At 33.0% G+C, this 17,607-nt stretch overlaps 1 protein-coding gene across 1 annotated transcript; it reads left to right on the top strand.

Moving 5' to 3' along the window:
• The first annotated feature begins 5,313 nt into the window (after positions 1 to 5,313).
• On the top strand, positions 5,314 to 12,284 carry LOC114169864 (TMV resistance protein N-like). Its single transcript, XM_028055217.1, has 5 exons — positions 5,314 to 6,028; positions 6,283 to 7,396; positions 9,493 to 9,768; positions 9,992 to 11,092; positions 11,173 to 12,284. Exons 1-5 carry the CDS (start codon positions 5,517 to 5,519, stop codon positions 11,647 to 11,649), a joined length of 3,480 nt encoding a protein of 1,159 aa, XP_027911018.1. The 5' UTR covers positions 5,314 to 5,516; the 3' UTR covers positions 11,650 to 12,284.
• Positions 12,285 to 17,607: the final 5,323 nt, after the last annotated feature.

The raw sequence follows: 17,607 nt of genomic DNA, 5'->3' as shown, positions 1-17,607 counted from the left end.
AGCTAGAATTTAAATTTAATTCAATTTTTAAAAAATAGTTCAATAAAAAGATTTATATTTATTTGTAGATTACAATTTAAGTCGTATATTAAGAATCTGCATAATCTTAATAAAAGCTTTTTCAGAGTTTGACCGATGATGTGATGTAATTCATTGACCCATGTTTATGATTTCCCTGGTTGGCCTACCGAAGGTTGTTGAAGATACTAATTTAGAGATGACCAACTATAATTTATACTGGATTTTACATCATAAGTTGCACTAATTCATTGACATGTTTCATATTTGCGTGGTTGACCTACTACATACTGTAAAAATGTTTTAATGTTGTAGTTTTCTTTTCAAAACAATAAACTTTTTAAAAAATATACATATATTTAACTATGTGTAAGATATAATTATAATCAACTTTTGACGAGGTTATAAAGAATAATAATGCAATTTCAATTTAAAAATAAATATGTAAGTAAATAAAATACAATTAATTAATGTAATAAAAAATCGCAATAAATATTAATTTATATATACACATTTCAATAAGTAATTATTATACTAGATAAGAACGGCATATTTTAAATTTAACTGAACATTTTTTAAAATCTTATTGTTTTAAAAGTATGGTTGTAAATTAAGATATTAAAATAATTTCAAATGTATATAATAAATAGAAAAATTAATATAGAATTTGATAAATGTACAACAAGTTTATCCTTGTTTTATAATGATTATTGCATTAACTAAATATAATATGCAATTTATTTTATTATTATTATTATTATTAATAATAAGTAGCATAAAGTGTAGTTTTAATTCTCTATCTTTCTAATTATTTTAAAAAAAATGTCTTATTAACGACTAATTTTAGTAACTAAAAGTTGTTAGTCATTATAGTGACCAATTTAAATATCAATTTTAAAATAAAAAATTACTGGTTACTAAAATAATCACTATTATAAATAAAAAAAATTATAATTGATCATTAATTAATTACTAATTAATTGGCGATAATTTAGAAACCAATTTTTTTGGTAGCAAAAATCTTGGTAGTTAATGTTTTTAGTGACCAATTTTCTTTAGTAGCTAAATCATTGGTAGCTAAATTTTGGAAACTAATTTAGAGATCAATTATAATTTTTTACTCATAATAGTGACTATTTTAGTAGTCAATAATTGTTTTTTTTTTTATAAATTGATGTCTAAACTAGTCACTATAGTGACTAACAACTTTTGGTTACTAAAATTGACTGTCGATAAGATATTTTATTGTAGTGAATTTAGTCAATCATCTTTTGTCAATTGTCTTTCAATTTAGTTCTTTTATATGTTAAAAGTCAATCGTATTAGTCTTTTCTATTATATTTGTTACATTTATCTTTAAAACCATTGAAATTTTAAGTTGATAATAATTGTACAAATAAAAGACTTAATTAGTTCATTTGGTCATTGTTTTTGTCAAGAAGTATCAAGTCTGATTTTCAGCTTTTTTGTCTCAATTTGGTCTTAACTTTTTTAATTTGATTAAATTTGGTTCTAATTTTTTTATAAAAATGATTTAATTTGGTTAGTTTTCCACACGATGTTAAAGAGTGTCACGTGTTTATTTATGTTTTTTTTTGAATTTTTTGAATTTTCTATTATTTTTTTATTTTCTTTTATTAACTTTTTTAATTCTTTATTTTTTACACATGTCACATTACAATTGTGTCACATGGTACGGTCAATATGATGTGGCAGTAATAGTGTGACATGACAGTGTCACGTGGGTAGTCTCAATTTGATCTCTACAATTGTTTTTTAAATTTAATTTTGTCCCAATTTTTGTAAAAATGAAGCAATATCGTTCCTCTTTGGATTGAGACAAAATTTATTTTTTGTAGAAATCTTATGCTGGTATTTTTATAAAAACTAACATTTTTATTAAATATTTATGAGCCAGTGTCCAACAACCCTTTTATGGTTATTTTGGGCTCGAGTTGGGGTTCTTATGGGGTTCATTTGGACTCCTGAATATGGTATGATAATAAAATGTGTAGAATTATATAGTGGTGAGTCTAATGTATGAATTGTGAATATGCACCAATGTTAAACTTGAATTAGTTTGAGGTTTTAGGATGAATGAATGTTGCAGGTAGTGTCTTGGAGGTAAGTTTAATGTGGCATGAGTTGGAAGCATGGTTGGGTTCTGTTGTGAGCTTTCCATGAACATGAATGTTCCGTTGTTTTATTCACATGTTGAGAATAACATTATTGGTGAGTGCATGTATATCAATATAGATGGAATTGATGCGTAGGTATATGTAGTTGTGCAAATGAGTCATAATTAGCTATCTGAATATGCATTAAGGTTTCCTGGATATCGCTATTTATGAATTCTAATATTGGCATGAAGGATCCTTTGATAACTTGTATGTATGGTCAAATTCAACGGTGCAAATTGTGAACATATGAGTGATTTTCATGATTGATGCATATGATTTGTGATGCAAATTGAGGGATGTTGAACTGTAAAAATACGCAATTGGTATTCTGGATGTGTAACTGTGATTATTTGGGTGTGTTAGAATGGGTTTTGTAGTGCCTAAACCAGTTGGGTGTGATAGTGTTTTGGTAAAATGTATTTCAAAACTAGGAATGACATGCAAGAGAGTTTGACCCAATGCTAATAACTCGGCAAGTGAGATTGCTTAGGCAATCTACCGTCTGGTTGATGCCATGCAGCAACAACCAGTGGTGTTGCCACAGCCCGTGCCACGAGTGGCTACACGGATGACTTTATAAGACATAAGCTGGTCAAGTTCAATGGCAAGGCCACTCTTGATGACGCTGGTGCATGGATTAGGGAGTGTGAGAAAATCTTTTGAGTGACTGCTTGTACGGAGGTGTGAGAAGCTCACTTACACTACCTCTTTCTATTAGTGGGTGATGTAGAGTATTGGTGGGTAGGGATGCACAACAAATGTAGACCAAAGAGGAGGAGGTGAACTGGACAAATTTCAGGATGAGGTTCTTCGAAAAGTACTTTTCAGATAGTGCTAAGCATGACAGGGAGGCTGAATTCATCACGCTACAATAGTGGAATATGTAAGTGCAGGCATATATGGACAATTTTTAATATCTAGCGAGATTCTACTTGCAAAATATCACTGAAGAGTGGCGCTGCAAGAGGTTTAAGAGGGGCTTGAGGCATGAGCTGCTGATATTCCTCGTACCATTGAGGATAAGAGAATTCCCTATCTTGGTGGAACAAACCAAGACTATGGAACAATTGGAGATGGGACCAAGCTGGGTGGTCAGACCACAAAAGAATCTCTTTGAGGCAAGACAACAAAAGAAGCCCTATAATTGCTTACAAACGTCAGCTCAGGGGTTGTAGTGCTTCCAATGTGGAGGAGCACATCTTAAGAGGGATTGCCCTAGATTTGCTAATAATCCTAGGGGCAATGTGGGTGGCCGTAAATCTTTTTGTGCGTGATCAACCGAGGTACTTTGCTAATAGGTGTCCTAATAAGAAGACGATTGCTGGACCATGACCTTAGATACCTTCGACAGATAGGCCTAAACCTGCTGGACGGGTATTTGCCATGACGAGTACTAAAGTAACATAGTCAGGTAATCTTATACAAGACACATGTTTATTGTTTGGCCAAAGTGTAGTTGTATTGTTTGACTCAAGAGCTACACACCTTCACATCTAATGAATGTGTAAGAAGACTTGGTTATCGACGCGTGATTTCGGGTGCAAGTTAGTAGTATCGACACCAGCATCTGGGCAAGTTTCAACCAATTCAGTTTGTGTTGGATGCTCCATTGAAGTGGCAGGTCGCAGGTTCAAGGTGAATCTTATATGCTAGCCTTTAGAGAGATTGGATGTGATACTAGAAATGGACTAGTTGTCTATCAACCATTTGTCATTGATTGTGAACGGTGCAAAGTGGTGTTTCTAGAAACAGAAACGGATGGGGTAGAGTTAATTTCAACTCAAAAGGTCTTGAAGGAACTGAAAGGGGGAGCTACTTGTTTCATGGTAGTATCTCAAGCAGAAAAGAAGAGCATAGAAGGGCAAATTCGTAGCATACCAATGGTAGAAGAATATGTTGATGTGTTTTCAAATGAAGTTCATGGACTACCGCTAAGTAGAGATGTAGATTTCACCATTGATCTAATCCCTGAAGCTAGTCCGATGTTTGTTGCTCCATACAGAATGACACTGACAGAATTGGAAGAACTCAATTAAATCTAAGAATTATATTTAATTTATAATTAAATTTAATAACTTATAATTAAATTTAATAATTTATAATTAAATTTAATAATTTACAATTAAATTTTAAAAATAATTAATAAAAATATTAATACAATATTGATATAAAAATTAAATTTGATCTCAATTTGGAAGGAACACAATTGTTCTATCATGCCAAAAATTAGGACTAAATTAAACAAAATAAAATGACAGAACCATAAACTAACACGTGTCGCTGATTGACACGTGACATAATACTAACTTGAAACATAGATATATTTTTTTTCAATCTTATAAAACAAAAATAATAAAAGAAACCAAGAGCTGACACATGACATGCACCGTTTACCTATGTTAACTATGTAAATAACCATAGAATAAATGATCAAATTAACCAAGATTAGAACCTAACTCACGTTCAACGAAAATAGAAATTAAATTAAAAAAAATAACTAAAATAGAGATAAAAAAGTATTTTAAACTTAAAAAAAACATGTAAGCTTGGTGAAAGTAACACAATAGAGAAGGTGAAGAAATTAGAGAAGACGACCATTCTTCTCGGCACATAATGCCACGTAACAACAATAACAACCATCTCAGAAAAGGCAAGGAAACAAACTGGAAGCAATTATAAGAAGTCAGAACCTACCAAAACCAGGTCAGCAATAGATTGCAATGAGAAAACACTTATCCCCTATGTGTGTTTTCAAATTAAAAACACCGAAAACACTATAACCATAATGGGTTAGCTATTCTGCTTTTTATGGGACTGAGTTTAAATGTTTGGACCCTTCTTTTTATGGGACTGAGTCCATGATTACATAGTCGAAAATGCGTGAATGGTCCTTTCTCGCGCAACTGTGAGAATGGATGGATGAGATTTATCATGCAGCTTCATATTCCAAGTGAAAAAGAATAGGATTATGTTTAGATTAAAAAAATCCATAACATTACTTTTGACATTTGACATAGGTACGGGTTGAAATTTGAGGGGTGGAGTAAGCAATTGCCTTATATTATTCTCCTGGTTGAAGAAACAACTATTCATAGCTTTTAATAAAGTGTACTCAACCGAAAGCAAAAGGGAAGTCATGGATGGGAATTAAAAATTGATGAAAGCAATTACGAGGAACCAAAGTGGGAGAAATTTCCAAGAAAAGACCAACTCAACGCCCACAAGACTCTGGTCAATTTATATTTCTTCAATTGTTTGTCCATACTTCGCATCTTAACTGCTCAGTCACCAAGTTTGCTTCCACTTTTGTTACTTGCAATGCCTTCTAAGGCCATCATTCAATGCAGTTCTTCTTCATCATCTCAAGTCACAAGAACGTATGATGTGTTTGTGAGTTTCCGAGGTGAAGACACTCGAAACAACTTTACTGATTTTCTCTTCCAGGCTCTTCGTAGAAAAGGTTTTGATGCCTTCAAAGACGATGCGGATCTCAGGAAAGGTGAATCCATAGCACCGGAACTGCAACAAGCCATTGAAGGGTCTCGCGTTTTCATCGTGGTCTTCTCTAAGAACTATGCTTCCTCAACTTGGTGCTTGCGTGAACTTGCACACATTTGCTATTTGGTTGAAACACCGGGAAGACATGTTCTACCTATTTTTTATGATGTGGATCCGTCAGATGTGCGAAAACAGAGTGGCTATTACGAGAAACCCTTTGTCGAATTCGAAGAAAGATTTAGAGAAGATAATGAATGGATGGAGGAAGTACAGAGATGGAGAGAAGCTCTCACACAAGTTGCCAATCTCAGTGGCTGGGACATTAGAAATAGGTAAGCAATCTTCTCTCATTTATTGATATATCTAAATTTACTTCGTATAATGAAGACTATAAAAGGTGCACTTAGCTATTCATACCATAGATATATATTTTATCTTCTAAGAAACTTCTTGCTCATGGCTTTCTTGAATTGATATCCTAGAAGAAGTAACATAATAACCTATTATGGTCCTATTGCTATGCATATATGTTTGGTTCTCTAGGGTGATGATTACTTGACATTTCTTATTTTTATTAAAATGGCAGGCCACAATATGAAGGGATTGAAGTAATTGTTCGAAAGGTGACAGATATATTGGGTCATAAATTTTCAAGTCTTCCGAATGATAATCTAGTTGGGATGGAATTTCGTGTTGAGGAATTAGAAAAACTCTTATATTCGGAGTCAAGTAATGAAGTTAGAGTTTTTGGAATCAGTGGAATGGGTGGAGTAGGAAAGACAACTCTTGTTCGTGCTTTATACGAAAGAATCTGTCATCAATATGATTTTACTTGTTATATCGATGATGTGAACCAGATATATGGAGATTCTAGTACATTAGGTGTACAAAAGCAATTGCTTTCTTGTTCTCTAAATGAAAAATATGAAGAGATTTGCAATGTTTCTGAGGGAACTTATTTGATATGGAAAAGGCTACATCGTAAAAAGGCACTCATAGTTCTCGATAATGTTGATGAAGTTGAACAGCTAAAGGTTTTTAGTGGGAATCGAGACACTATGTTACGTGATTGCCTAGGTAGAGGGAGCATAATCATCATAATTTCTAGAGATGAACAAATATTGAGGATACATGGAGTAGATGAGGTTCGCCATGTTCAACCACTAGAGGAAGAAGAGGCCGTTCAATTATTTTGTAGACATGCTTTCAAAGCTAATGTTATTATGAGTGATTTTGAAAAGATGACATATGAGGTACTGTGGCATGCTCAAGGCCATCCTTTAGCAATTGAAATATTGGGTTCAACATTATTTGGTCTAAGTGTATCACAATGGAGAAGTGCATTAGCTATGCTAAGAGAAAATAAAAGTAAAAAGATTATGGATGTGCTGAGAATAAGTTTTGAAGCATTGGATTCTACAAACAAGGAAATATTTCTAGACATTTCTTGCTTTCTCCATAATTATATAATGGATCATGCAGTAGAAATTCTAAATATTCGTGGATTTTATCCCGACTTTGGCTTGCAAGTTCTCATAAATAAATCACTCTTGATCGTTAAGCATGGGATAATTAAAATGCATCGGTTGTTGATCGATTTGGGCCAGTCTATTGTTCGTGAAATATCACCTAAAGAGCCAAGAAATTGGAGCAGAGTGTGGAGCTGCAAGGATCTACAAAAAATACTGTCCAATAACATGGTACAATTGTTTTTAATTATAAAATTTTATTATGTTCACATTTATCTAGGATATACAATATAGAATTTTGCTATCTTGTTTAACAGAAAGTTTCAGTGTGTTCCTTTTGAGTTTTACTAGTTTTAATTTTGGTTCCTTAAGGTTTCTATATCTAACCAAATTGGTCCTTTGGGTTATTACACCTGATAGTATTTTGAGGTTTGTGCAAGGAATAGTTGATGGGATAGAGAAAATTGTGGAGATGGTAGAATGTGGAAGTTGTAGTTGGAAGGAGTATGTAGTTGTAGTAGTGAGTGGTGTGTTAGTTGTGGTTTTAGTTCTTGTCATTCATCAAATGATTGAGTACATGAGTATTTATAGACCTATAGAGTATTCTAGAAAGTGCTAGCCACAACTTGTGTGGAATGTTCTAGATTTTTGTCTATGTAAAATGTTCTTGATATTTTCTACCTATCTTAGACTTTTCTACTTTGTTCTATAACTTTCATTACATTTCAATCCTTTTATCTTAGAATTTTCTAGATTCTTCTAGAATTTGCATTACACTTTAATAACACCAAGTCTGGTCAACTTGATGATAAATAGTCTCTTGGTGTACCAGAGTAACAGTTCAATTCTCTGGTGTCCAAATTTTAATTTTATAGTTGTCAAATGATTATTAAAGATTTTTTAAGCAGTATTTTGAGGCATCGATAAGTCTTTATATTTTCTGACTATTAACACCCAAACTCGTCAATCTTTAAAATGTTTGTGAATGCACTACAGACTGTAAGAAAAACATAAATTAAAAACCCAAATTATATTCCTTTTGTTCTAAGTTTTTATATAGGCAACAATTTTATAGTACCAGCAAAGTGGTATTAGAGTGATAGATCTTTGCAACAATAAAAAACTAAATGAGGTATGAATATCAAGCTACTACAGCTGCACAACACACAAAAAGAAAATCGCATATGTTGGAGTTCTTGTGATGATTCAAAAACTAGTCTCACTAGACAAATTTCAAAGCGGCCAAAAAAAATCAAGGAAGCACGAGATACTTTTCAACAAGAGTTTGAAGCAGATTCAAAGGGTGTGAACAATCAAACTTCAATCTCTTGAGAGAGATTTTGAAAATGAGAAAAGTGAAAGAAAAGGAAAGTTTGAATGAATATTCCAATAGATTTCTGAATTAGTGATTGAATGAAGTCCCATGGAGATACAATTAATTATTGATGAGTTCTTTAGAGGTGACATATTTGTATGAGGTGGAGGAAAAAACCCACCTAGATCGAATGCTTGAATAAAGTCAAGTCGTAATGTTATAATTCCAAAGCGTTTTTGCTTGTTTAAAAAAGATTGCCACTTTTACAATCAATAACATAATTTATTTGTTAAGGCAGAATACGGTGAAGGAAATTTGTTCTTAGGTTGTTAAAATACTACACGAGAGCATAAGAACATATGATATTTGGACAAGGGGGCAATAGTCACATCATACAAAAGCTTTTGTTAAACATGAAATCCTCATTTGCATCACAAGTTAAATTAGGTAATGGAAAGTAAAGGGAAGAAGACAAAGACAACATTCGAGTTACAAAAATACAATGAGATAAGGTAATTCATGACACTCTTTATGTACAAAAACTAGATGAAAATATGTTGAACATTAGACAACTTCTGAATTACGAATATACTTTTTCGAATTGAGAATCGAGAGTGGAGAATTGAGAATTGAAAGAAAACTCAACTTTGTGGCAAGATAAAACGGTGACTCTTGTCCGTGACACAACAGACTTAGGTAGGCAAATTGCAGTGGTCTTATGTTGTTTTCTCAAAAGAACATAAGCTTGTGTTGTTTGAGAAAGAAACGCCTAAAGAGTTTTTTCTCCTGAAGGATGTTAATACAAGAATTTGCATGCTGAATAGATACAACATAGCCTTTTGTGAACCATCTTAAAATTTTTGGGTGTGTTTTTATGCTCAAGTTCCCAAACTAAAGAGAACAAAGCTTGAACGTGGCTGATATATCTTTATTTGTAATAGTTTAGTGACAAAAATGTATGCAAATACTTATAAATGCTCTAACGTTTTCTTTCCACTTTTCAATGTTGTAGCCAGCAGAAAATCTTGAAGCCGTAGTTTTTAATCAGTTTGAATTCCGTAAAAGAACCTTGAGCGCCGATGCGTTTTCAAACCTGAGTCATCTTAAGTTGCTCAAGATCAATGGTCCATATTTTTCCGGAAGCCTGGACTATCTTCCTAGTGAATTAGGATATCTATATTGGAATCGATATCCTTTTAAGTCTTTGCCACCTCGTTTTCTACCATACAAGCTTGTTTCGTTGTCCCTGACTTATAGCAATATCGAGCGACTATGGGAAGATACAAAGGTATAGTTACTTATTGTTCTTTTCTGATTTTAAATGAACAATCAAAGTATCTAAGCTTTATGATTGTTTTAAAAATTTGATATGTTATGATATATGAATTTTATGATATATATTCACATGCCATTTCAAGGTATGTATCAGTCAACCTGTACAAGTATATGCATGTCAACAAAAGAAAGATAAGTGTCATTATTGACTTTGTTTCCTGTTATTGTCCTTTTAGCCTTTACACAGTTTGAAGCATTTGGATCTCTCATATTCAGAAAAACTAATAAAGTTGCCAGATTTAGGGGAGGCCATAAATCTTGAGCGGCTATGTCTGAGATATTGCACAAAAATAAGGGAGATCCATCCATCCATTGGTCTCCTAAGAAAACTTTCTAATGTGACCTTGGAAGGCTGCGAAAATCTTATAAAGTTGCCACATTTTGAAGAGACCCAAAATCTTGAAATACTAAATCTTGAGAGATGTATAAAACTGGAGAAGCTCCATCCATCCATTGGTCATATAAGAAAACTGAAATCTTTGTACTTAAGACACTGCGAAAGTCTTACAATGTTGCCAGATTTTGGAGAGGACCTAAATCTTGAAAGACTATATCTCGATCGATGTATAAAGCTCAGGCATATCAATCCCTCCATTCATCGTCTAAAAAAGCTTACTATTTTGTGTTTGGCAGGCTGCAAAAGGCTAGTAAGCTTGCCCATCACAATATTATGCCTCAATTCTCTCAGTGATCTGTATGTCTCGACCTGTTCAAATCTGTCTTATATCCAATTATTAGAAGAAGCAAGGGATGAAGGTCATTTGAAGAGGCCTTGTGTAGGTGAAGCTTCTGTAAGATCATCTATCATGAAAAGGTGGTTTAAGTGGCCTTTACACTTGTTGCATTCAAGAACACATAAAGATTCAGCTAGCCACTTGTTGCCTTCTCCCAATTTCTCATGCATTCGTGTACTTCAACTAAGTTTCTGTGCTTTACTTGAAATCCCTGATGTTGTTGGAAGTTTGCACAGCTTAGAAAGGCTAAAGTTAAGTGGAAACAGTTTTTCTAAACTACCAAGCCTCAAAGAGCTTTCCAAACTGCATTATTTAGTCTTAAGGCATTGCAAGCAACTGAAATATTTGCCTGAGCTCCCTTCACAAACGTACTTGCCATCGCCAACTACAGAATTTCCAGTATGTACAGACACGAAAGATAAAGAAATAGATCTACATTTTGTAAATTCAGTATTAGATGCTTTGAACTGCCCAAAATTAGATGAGATTGAAAGGGAACGCTGCACTAAAATGGCTGTTTCATGGATGATACAAATACTACAGGTCTGCGGGATCCTTCTTTCTCTTTCTCTATTTTTGTGTGTAAATACCAGGAACTAACATAGCTTTGTCTTTGGTACTAGGCACAATACCGCAGAGATCCGTTGTCCATAACGAATAAATATTTTTCAAGTCTTACTCCTGGAAGTGAAATACCAAGGTTGTTCAACCATCAGTATAAGTCTAGCTATGTAAGTAGCATTGACGCATCTCCCTATCGGAATGACTATGTGGCTGCTGTGTTTTGTGTATTATTCGAAGCTCGATGCAAAAGGGGTATTGTGTCACCAATGTGTCCTCAGAAAGCAAAAGGAGGCAGTAAGATTCCAATGCTTCTTGATGATGATCTAGCCGTCATGGACAATTGTTCAGATTACTTGTGGATGACCTTTTTGAATAAATATGAATTCCTTGAATATCAGCACTCACGTTTGTATAATAATATATCAGAAGTAGTCGGGGATGGTTTTCATATTTCCGTGAAGAAATGGGGGTATCGTCTGATATATGATCTCGATCTAGAATTATCTATTTTAGCAAGGATGCATGGTGGAAGTTAGCCGGGCTTGAAGAACGAGGTTTTGGCATTTGAAGAAAACAAGTAGAAACACTGCATTTTCACCGGAATTCCTTATGGTGTGATTGGATGAGACAATACAAGAGGATGATTTATTTATTTGGAGAATTTGAAATTCTTTATAATGAAAAGTTTTGTTTGATAGAGAAATTGAAAAACATTTAAAATGTATGCATTTTTTAAAACAATTTCAATTAGCTAAATTAGAAGAAATTTAAATACCCTAAAAAAATAGTAGAATTTGAAATTCAAATAATCAATCTGTTTGGGTTTTAGTGGGAATCGAGACAGTATGTTACGTGATTGTCTAGGTAGAGGGAGTATAATCATCATAATTTCTAGAGATGAACAAATATTGAGGATACATGGAGTAGATGAGGTTCACCAAGTTCAACCACTAAATAAGAAAGAAGCCGTTCAATTATTTTGTAGACATGCTTTCAAAGCTAATGTTATTATGAGTGATTTTGAAAAGATGACAAATGAGGTACTGTGGCATGCTCAAGGCCATCCTTTAGCAATTGAAATATTGGGTTCAACATTATTTGGTCTAAGTGTATCACAATGGAGAAGTGCATTAGCTATGCTAAGAGAAAATAAAAGTAAAAAGATTATGGATGTGCTGAGAATAAGTTTTGGAGCGTTGGACTCTACAAACAAGGAAATATTTCTAGACATTTCTTGCTTTCTCCATAATTATATAATGGGACATGCACTAGAAATTCTAAATATTCGTGGATTTTATCCCGACTATGGCTTATTCTTGTGACTTGAGATGATGAAGAAGAACTGCATTGCATGATGGCCTTAGAAGGCATTGCAAGCAACAAAAGTGGAAGCAAACTTGGTGACTGAACAGTTAAGATGCGAAATATGGACAAACAATTGAAGAAGTATAAATTGACCAGAGTCTTGTGGGCGTTGAGTTGGTGTTTTCTTGGAAATTTCTCCCACTTTGGTTCCTCGTAATTGCGTTCATCAATTTTTAATTCCCATCCATGACTTCGCTTTTACTTTCGGTTGAATACACTTTATTGAAAGCTATGAACAATTATTTGTTCAACCAAGAGAATAATATAAGGCAATTGCTCACTGTACCACTCAAATTTCACCCGTACCTAAATCAAATGTCAAAAGTAATGTTATGGATTTTTAATCTAAACCTAATCCTATTCTTTTATTGAAAGCAATGAACAAATGTTTGTTCCACCAAAAGAACAATATAATCCTAACATCACATGCTTGCACAAGCCGGTCCCGTCAAATATAATAACCTATTATGGTCCATGAATGAAGATAAACATCAATTATTTTGCTGACATCTTTCTAAACCTTCACATTTTCCCAACTTTCGTGACTAATGCAAAAATAGCTTTTTATAACGATTTATTATATCGATTATAATTTCTTTATCACTAAATCTGAGAGAGAAAATGGAAGTGATGACAATTTCTTAATAAAGTAAAAAACTCTTTATATTAGTTATAGTTAAAACTGGCATAAAATATGAGTGTAGTGATAATTTTATAATACAAGACTTCCTATATCGATTATATCAAAATTGACTTAGAAAGTGAGATATTATATTATTTTAAATTTAAAATAAAAAATTATGTTGGTTTTTCACTATAACCACTATAATATCTTTAATTTCTTTCTTCCTCTCAATATTCTAGTACTGTACTCATACTTTGAGTGCAGTACCAGAATAATAGTGTTTACTGTCTTTGGTAAAGAAGTACACAACAAAAATGGTATTATTGAGAAAGAAAGACGTGTTAAGAACGCAGATCTTGCGGATGACGAAGAGGCGGAAGAAACAGAATAGAGAGTGAATGACAGTAGTAATAAGCATGAGGCTGGGGTAAAGCATGTTGCCTTCAGAGAAACGTGTGATAAAGGCAACGAAGTAGGTGACAATGGTGAGCTCCTGCTGGTTGGTCTTGAGCTTAAGGTTTTAGTGAGTGAAAATGAGTTGACAAAAGGTTTGAGATATAATGTAAGAAACTTTTGTTGTCGGTTCACCAACATAAAAAATCGGTATGAAAAGTCTTCCCTCGTGTATAAATTTAGAAACTATCATTTTATTCTTTCCCGATTGTATAATTTAAAAGTTAAAAGTATCTTTTAAATTATTTTGTAGTCGATGCTACAAAATAATTTTGTATTAATATATGTGTCAATTTAGTCTAGGTTAAGTATGAAAAGTAAATAAAAAATGTCCAACTCACTCTAAACGAACGTAAATATAATCAATAAATAAAAATTAATTAAACTTTTTTTTGTCAAGTTAATGTTACAAAAAGATTTTTGTTAATATATATGTCGGTTTAGCCGACGCTAAGGAGAGAAATTGAGTAAAAAAAACATTAATAAAAGTGTGGGTTAAGCTCACTATACATGATGCAAATTGATCCATAAATAAAAAAAAAATCATAACATTAAACATTGGGTAGACCAAGTCGAGGATACAAATAATTTTTTTATAATATAAGTGTTGTGTAGAGGACATAAATAAATTTTAAAAATAAATAAAGTTAACATTGACTTAGCGGAAACTAACCTTATACTTCTTTAATATTTATATTTATTTAAGTTAGAGTCGATTAAATCTACTTTGTAATATTCACTACAAAAAATTGTGTAAGTTATTTAAAAAATTAAGAGAATTTAATTGCAAGCAATTCAAATACAAAACATTTCAATTTTTGAGTATTGTTGAAATGCTCAATCCAAACACAAGATTAATGTTCTTACTAGATTCTACCCAAAGTCTTCAAGCAAGAGTCAACGTTCTCGAGTTGCTACTGCCAAGTGATTTGGGTCCACGAGAGATTAGAGAGGAAATCTAAAAAAGATTCTTCAATATTTAAGTCAATAAATAAAGTATGGATCAATGAACGATAATAAAATGTGTATGGTATAAAATAATGCGTGTTTACTCCCTATATCATAGATTGTATACATAAAGCTTATTGGCTCACTAGTTCCACTGATAACTAATATAACATAATGATAATAATAGGGAGATAATAATCGAAGGAGAATCATATTTTGAAAAAAGAAAATTTGACAACATTTGACAACGTTAAGTCGGCTCCTTTGTGTCACTTGTTTTATTGTTTTTTTTTTGGAAATGATATAGTAACATTTAAAAGTTGACAACTTCTTTTAAAACCTTATGTGGCAATGATATTTTTTTTTAATTTGTTTAATTCCACATTGGTCGTTTTTGAATGAAAGCGGGAGTTCATGGTAAACTAGAGAGCCGTTTGTTGGTGTTGGAGAACCTATCACCTCGTTTGAATAGTTATCCAATCAGTTATCCAGTCTTTCTTCTTCCTGAACCCCATAAGTTTCCCATTTCTTCTTGAACCCCATCTTCTTGGCGATTTCTCTGTTCATGGTGTTGGTGGACATGTGTTAGTGAAAAATCAACACGACAAGTGCACCGGTCGCACATAGCAAGTAATAAGTATTTTATCGTTCTCTCTCAAGGGACTTGTGCAACGCATGACAACTCTCACAATTCACGACTCAATTAGACACAAAGTTCACACAAATGCAATGGAAATTCTTTTTGTATTTTATGAAACAGTTGGTGTGCAACAAGAAATTAACATAGTGTACTTACAATTTGTCAGGATTAGACTTCAACCATTTCATTCTCATGCATTCTAAATTATCCCACTTCCATATTCATGTTAAAATCAATTCACAAGAATACTCAAATCCTATTCCTAGAGCCTTTGAGCCTATGATTACTCATCAAGTTTCAATTCCTTGAATCCTCAACAAGTGAAATCATGCATTAGTTTCAAGAATCTAAGATTACTAATGAACCAAGTTCTATTCCTAGATACAAGCATCCATTAGGTATTTAATTTCAAATCTAGATTCTAAAGATGTTTCCCAACACCTCAAGAATCACAAATCAAGCATCGGAACAATCCACATCAAGCATTAAGCATGAAAATCAAATACTAACATGAATTTGAAGAGCATATAAATTAACAACACAATTTTACACAAGAATTCAATGTTTTTACATCTAATCTCAACAAATAGAAATTGCTCTCCATGGTGGAGAACCTAGGGTTTTACAAAATTGAAGAGTAAGGAAGAAATTGGAACAATAAAGTAGAAAACAATCCTTCTCCCAAGGTTCTTGAATACTGCTTCATGCTCCAACTGCGCCTCCCATTCGTATCTCCGCCTCCAATTTTGTAGCCCATCATCCTCTCCAACCCAAAAGGGGTAAAACCTCCATGGATGAAGAAGGAAACCCAAGAAGAGAAGGGAGAGCTTCCCAACACCCCTAATAGCCTCCAAGAGTCTCTCCCAAGCACCCAAGGTGTTTCTATTCGTGAAAAATGAGGAATCCCCCAAAACTCTCGTAGAAACATGATTAAATAACCATGTTCGCATATTGGGGTCGATATTCTCGCCCAGCGGCTTAACTCTCACCCAGCGAGGCCTAAAATCGACGTTCTCAAACATGTAACTCACTGGGCGAGCCATATTTTCGCCCAGCGAGCTTTTATCTCGCCCAGCGAGTGACCCTGGCGCCCAATGGTCGTTTTTTGGCCTTCCAAGGGTGGTCCAAGGCAGTATATACATATATGTGAGTCCTTTCTCCATGTTTGCAGTGTTGGACTTGATCTCGGTGCCCCTCGACATGATTATTTGTGTAAAAGTCAATCTTTCATGTTCAATCATGCTTCCTTGAGTTTTAACTTGTTTTCTTCCACCATAATTGCTTCCTATTGCTTTATTTCACACATTCATAATAGAGATTAGAAGTAAAAAAAAAGTATAAAACAACTAAAATACGAAACAATGCAAAAACAACATAAACTAGAGGATTAAACAAGATAAAAGTTATGTAGTAGTTAATTTTATTCATGAAACTTAACATCAATAAAAGGTAGAAAACAACGTTATCAACATGTTGTGGGTTTACGTAGTGGTCGAAAGTGTTGGTGGGTAGTGTTTATTATCCTTTTTCATGGAAAAAACCCATTTTCAAGTACTGAGTGGTGTGGGTATTGTAGGAGTTGCATTTACTGTTGGTGGTTTTTCACAATCATTATCTTGGTCGGTGATCGGAAAGTTGGTCAGTGGTAAGTAATTTTGGTGTTGATTATTAGTTGTCTTGATTGGTAGGTTTTACATTGATTTTTGTTGGGAACATTTATTTCTTTTCATTTAGGGTTAACTTTAATTTCATTTCCCATGTGGTTCCTTCCACGTTTGTGTTCTGATGAAGGAAATCAGGTTACTTGTTTTTGTTTCGATGTAGGTAATAATTTTGGTGTTATGTGTTTCGCTATTGTACCACATTATTTGAATGAGTTTAGGAATCCTGATTCCAATTTCGTTCTACTTTTGAGTGCAAGGTGAACAAGGTACTGAATTGGTGTTTGTTGAAACAATCACTAATTAAGTTTAAAATAATATAATCGACGGATTGTGACGATAAAGAAAAATAACATAAACAAAAATAATTTTAGCAGTTTATTTAACTGTTACAATTCGACCGTCAATAAAAAATATTTTTTTTAATAATATATATATAAAATTTATACCAATTTTAATTATAACCGGTATAAAAAGTCTTTTCTAATATTGTAAAAATGTCATCGCATTAATTTTTATACCGGTTGAAAGTATAATTGGCATAAAAAATCTCACATTATTTACAAAATTGTCATCTGCCTCTTATTTTATACCTGGTGAATTTGAACAGGTATAATAATGTAGGTATAAAAAGCTTATTTTGCACTAGTGAATGGGCGAACGAAAACAACACTTATAAAGATAAAATGTGAAGAAGGAAGTGAATAAACTGAAGCCATAAGGGAGCACACAGAAAGCATCTATGAGTAATGTGAAACCTTTAATTAAGAAGAATGTAAGTTAAATAAGTAAATTTTTCATT

The sequence above is a fragment of the Vigna unguiculata genome, chromosome 11, assembly GCF_004118075.2.
Source record: "Vigna unguiculata cultivar IT97K-499-35 chromosome 11, ASM411807v1, whole genome shotgun sequence".
NCBI lineage: Eukaryota > Viridiplantae > Streptophyta > Magnoliopsida > Fabales > Fabaceae > Vigna > Vigna unguiculata.
Note: the sequence above shows the minus strand (reverse complement) of the source record. Positions and strands in the feature narration are given on the sequence as shown.

What these genes read in the sequence shown, in the direction of transcription:
- LOC114169864 (XM_028055217.1), top strand. Translation starts at nt 5,517, where the DNA reads ATGCCTTCTAAGGCCATCATTCAATGCAGTTCTTCTTCATCATCTCAA. An exon ending in GACTATGGGAAGATACAAAG is followed by an intron (nt 9,769 to 9,991) that starts GTATAGTTACTT and finishes TTGTCCTTTTAG; the next exon opens with CCTTTACACAGTTTGAAGCA. An exon ending in GGATGATACAAATACTACAG is followed by an intron (nt 11,093 to 11,172) that starts GTCTGCGGGATC and finishes CTTTGGTACTAG; the next exon opens with GCACAATACCGCAGAGATCC.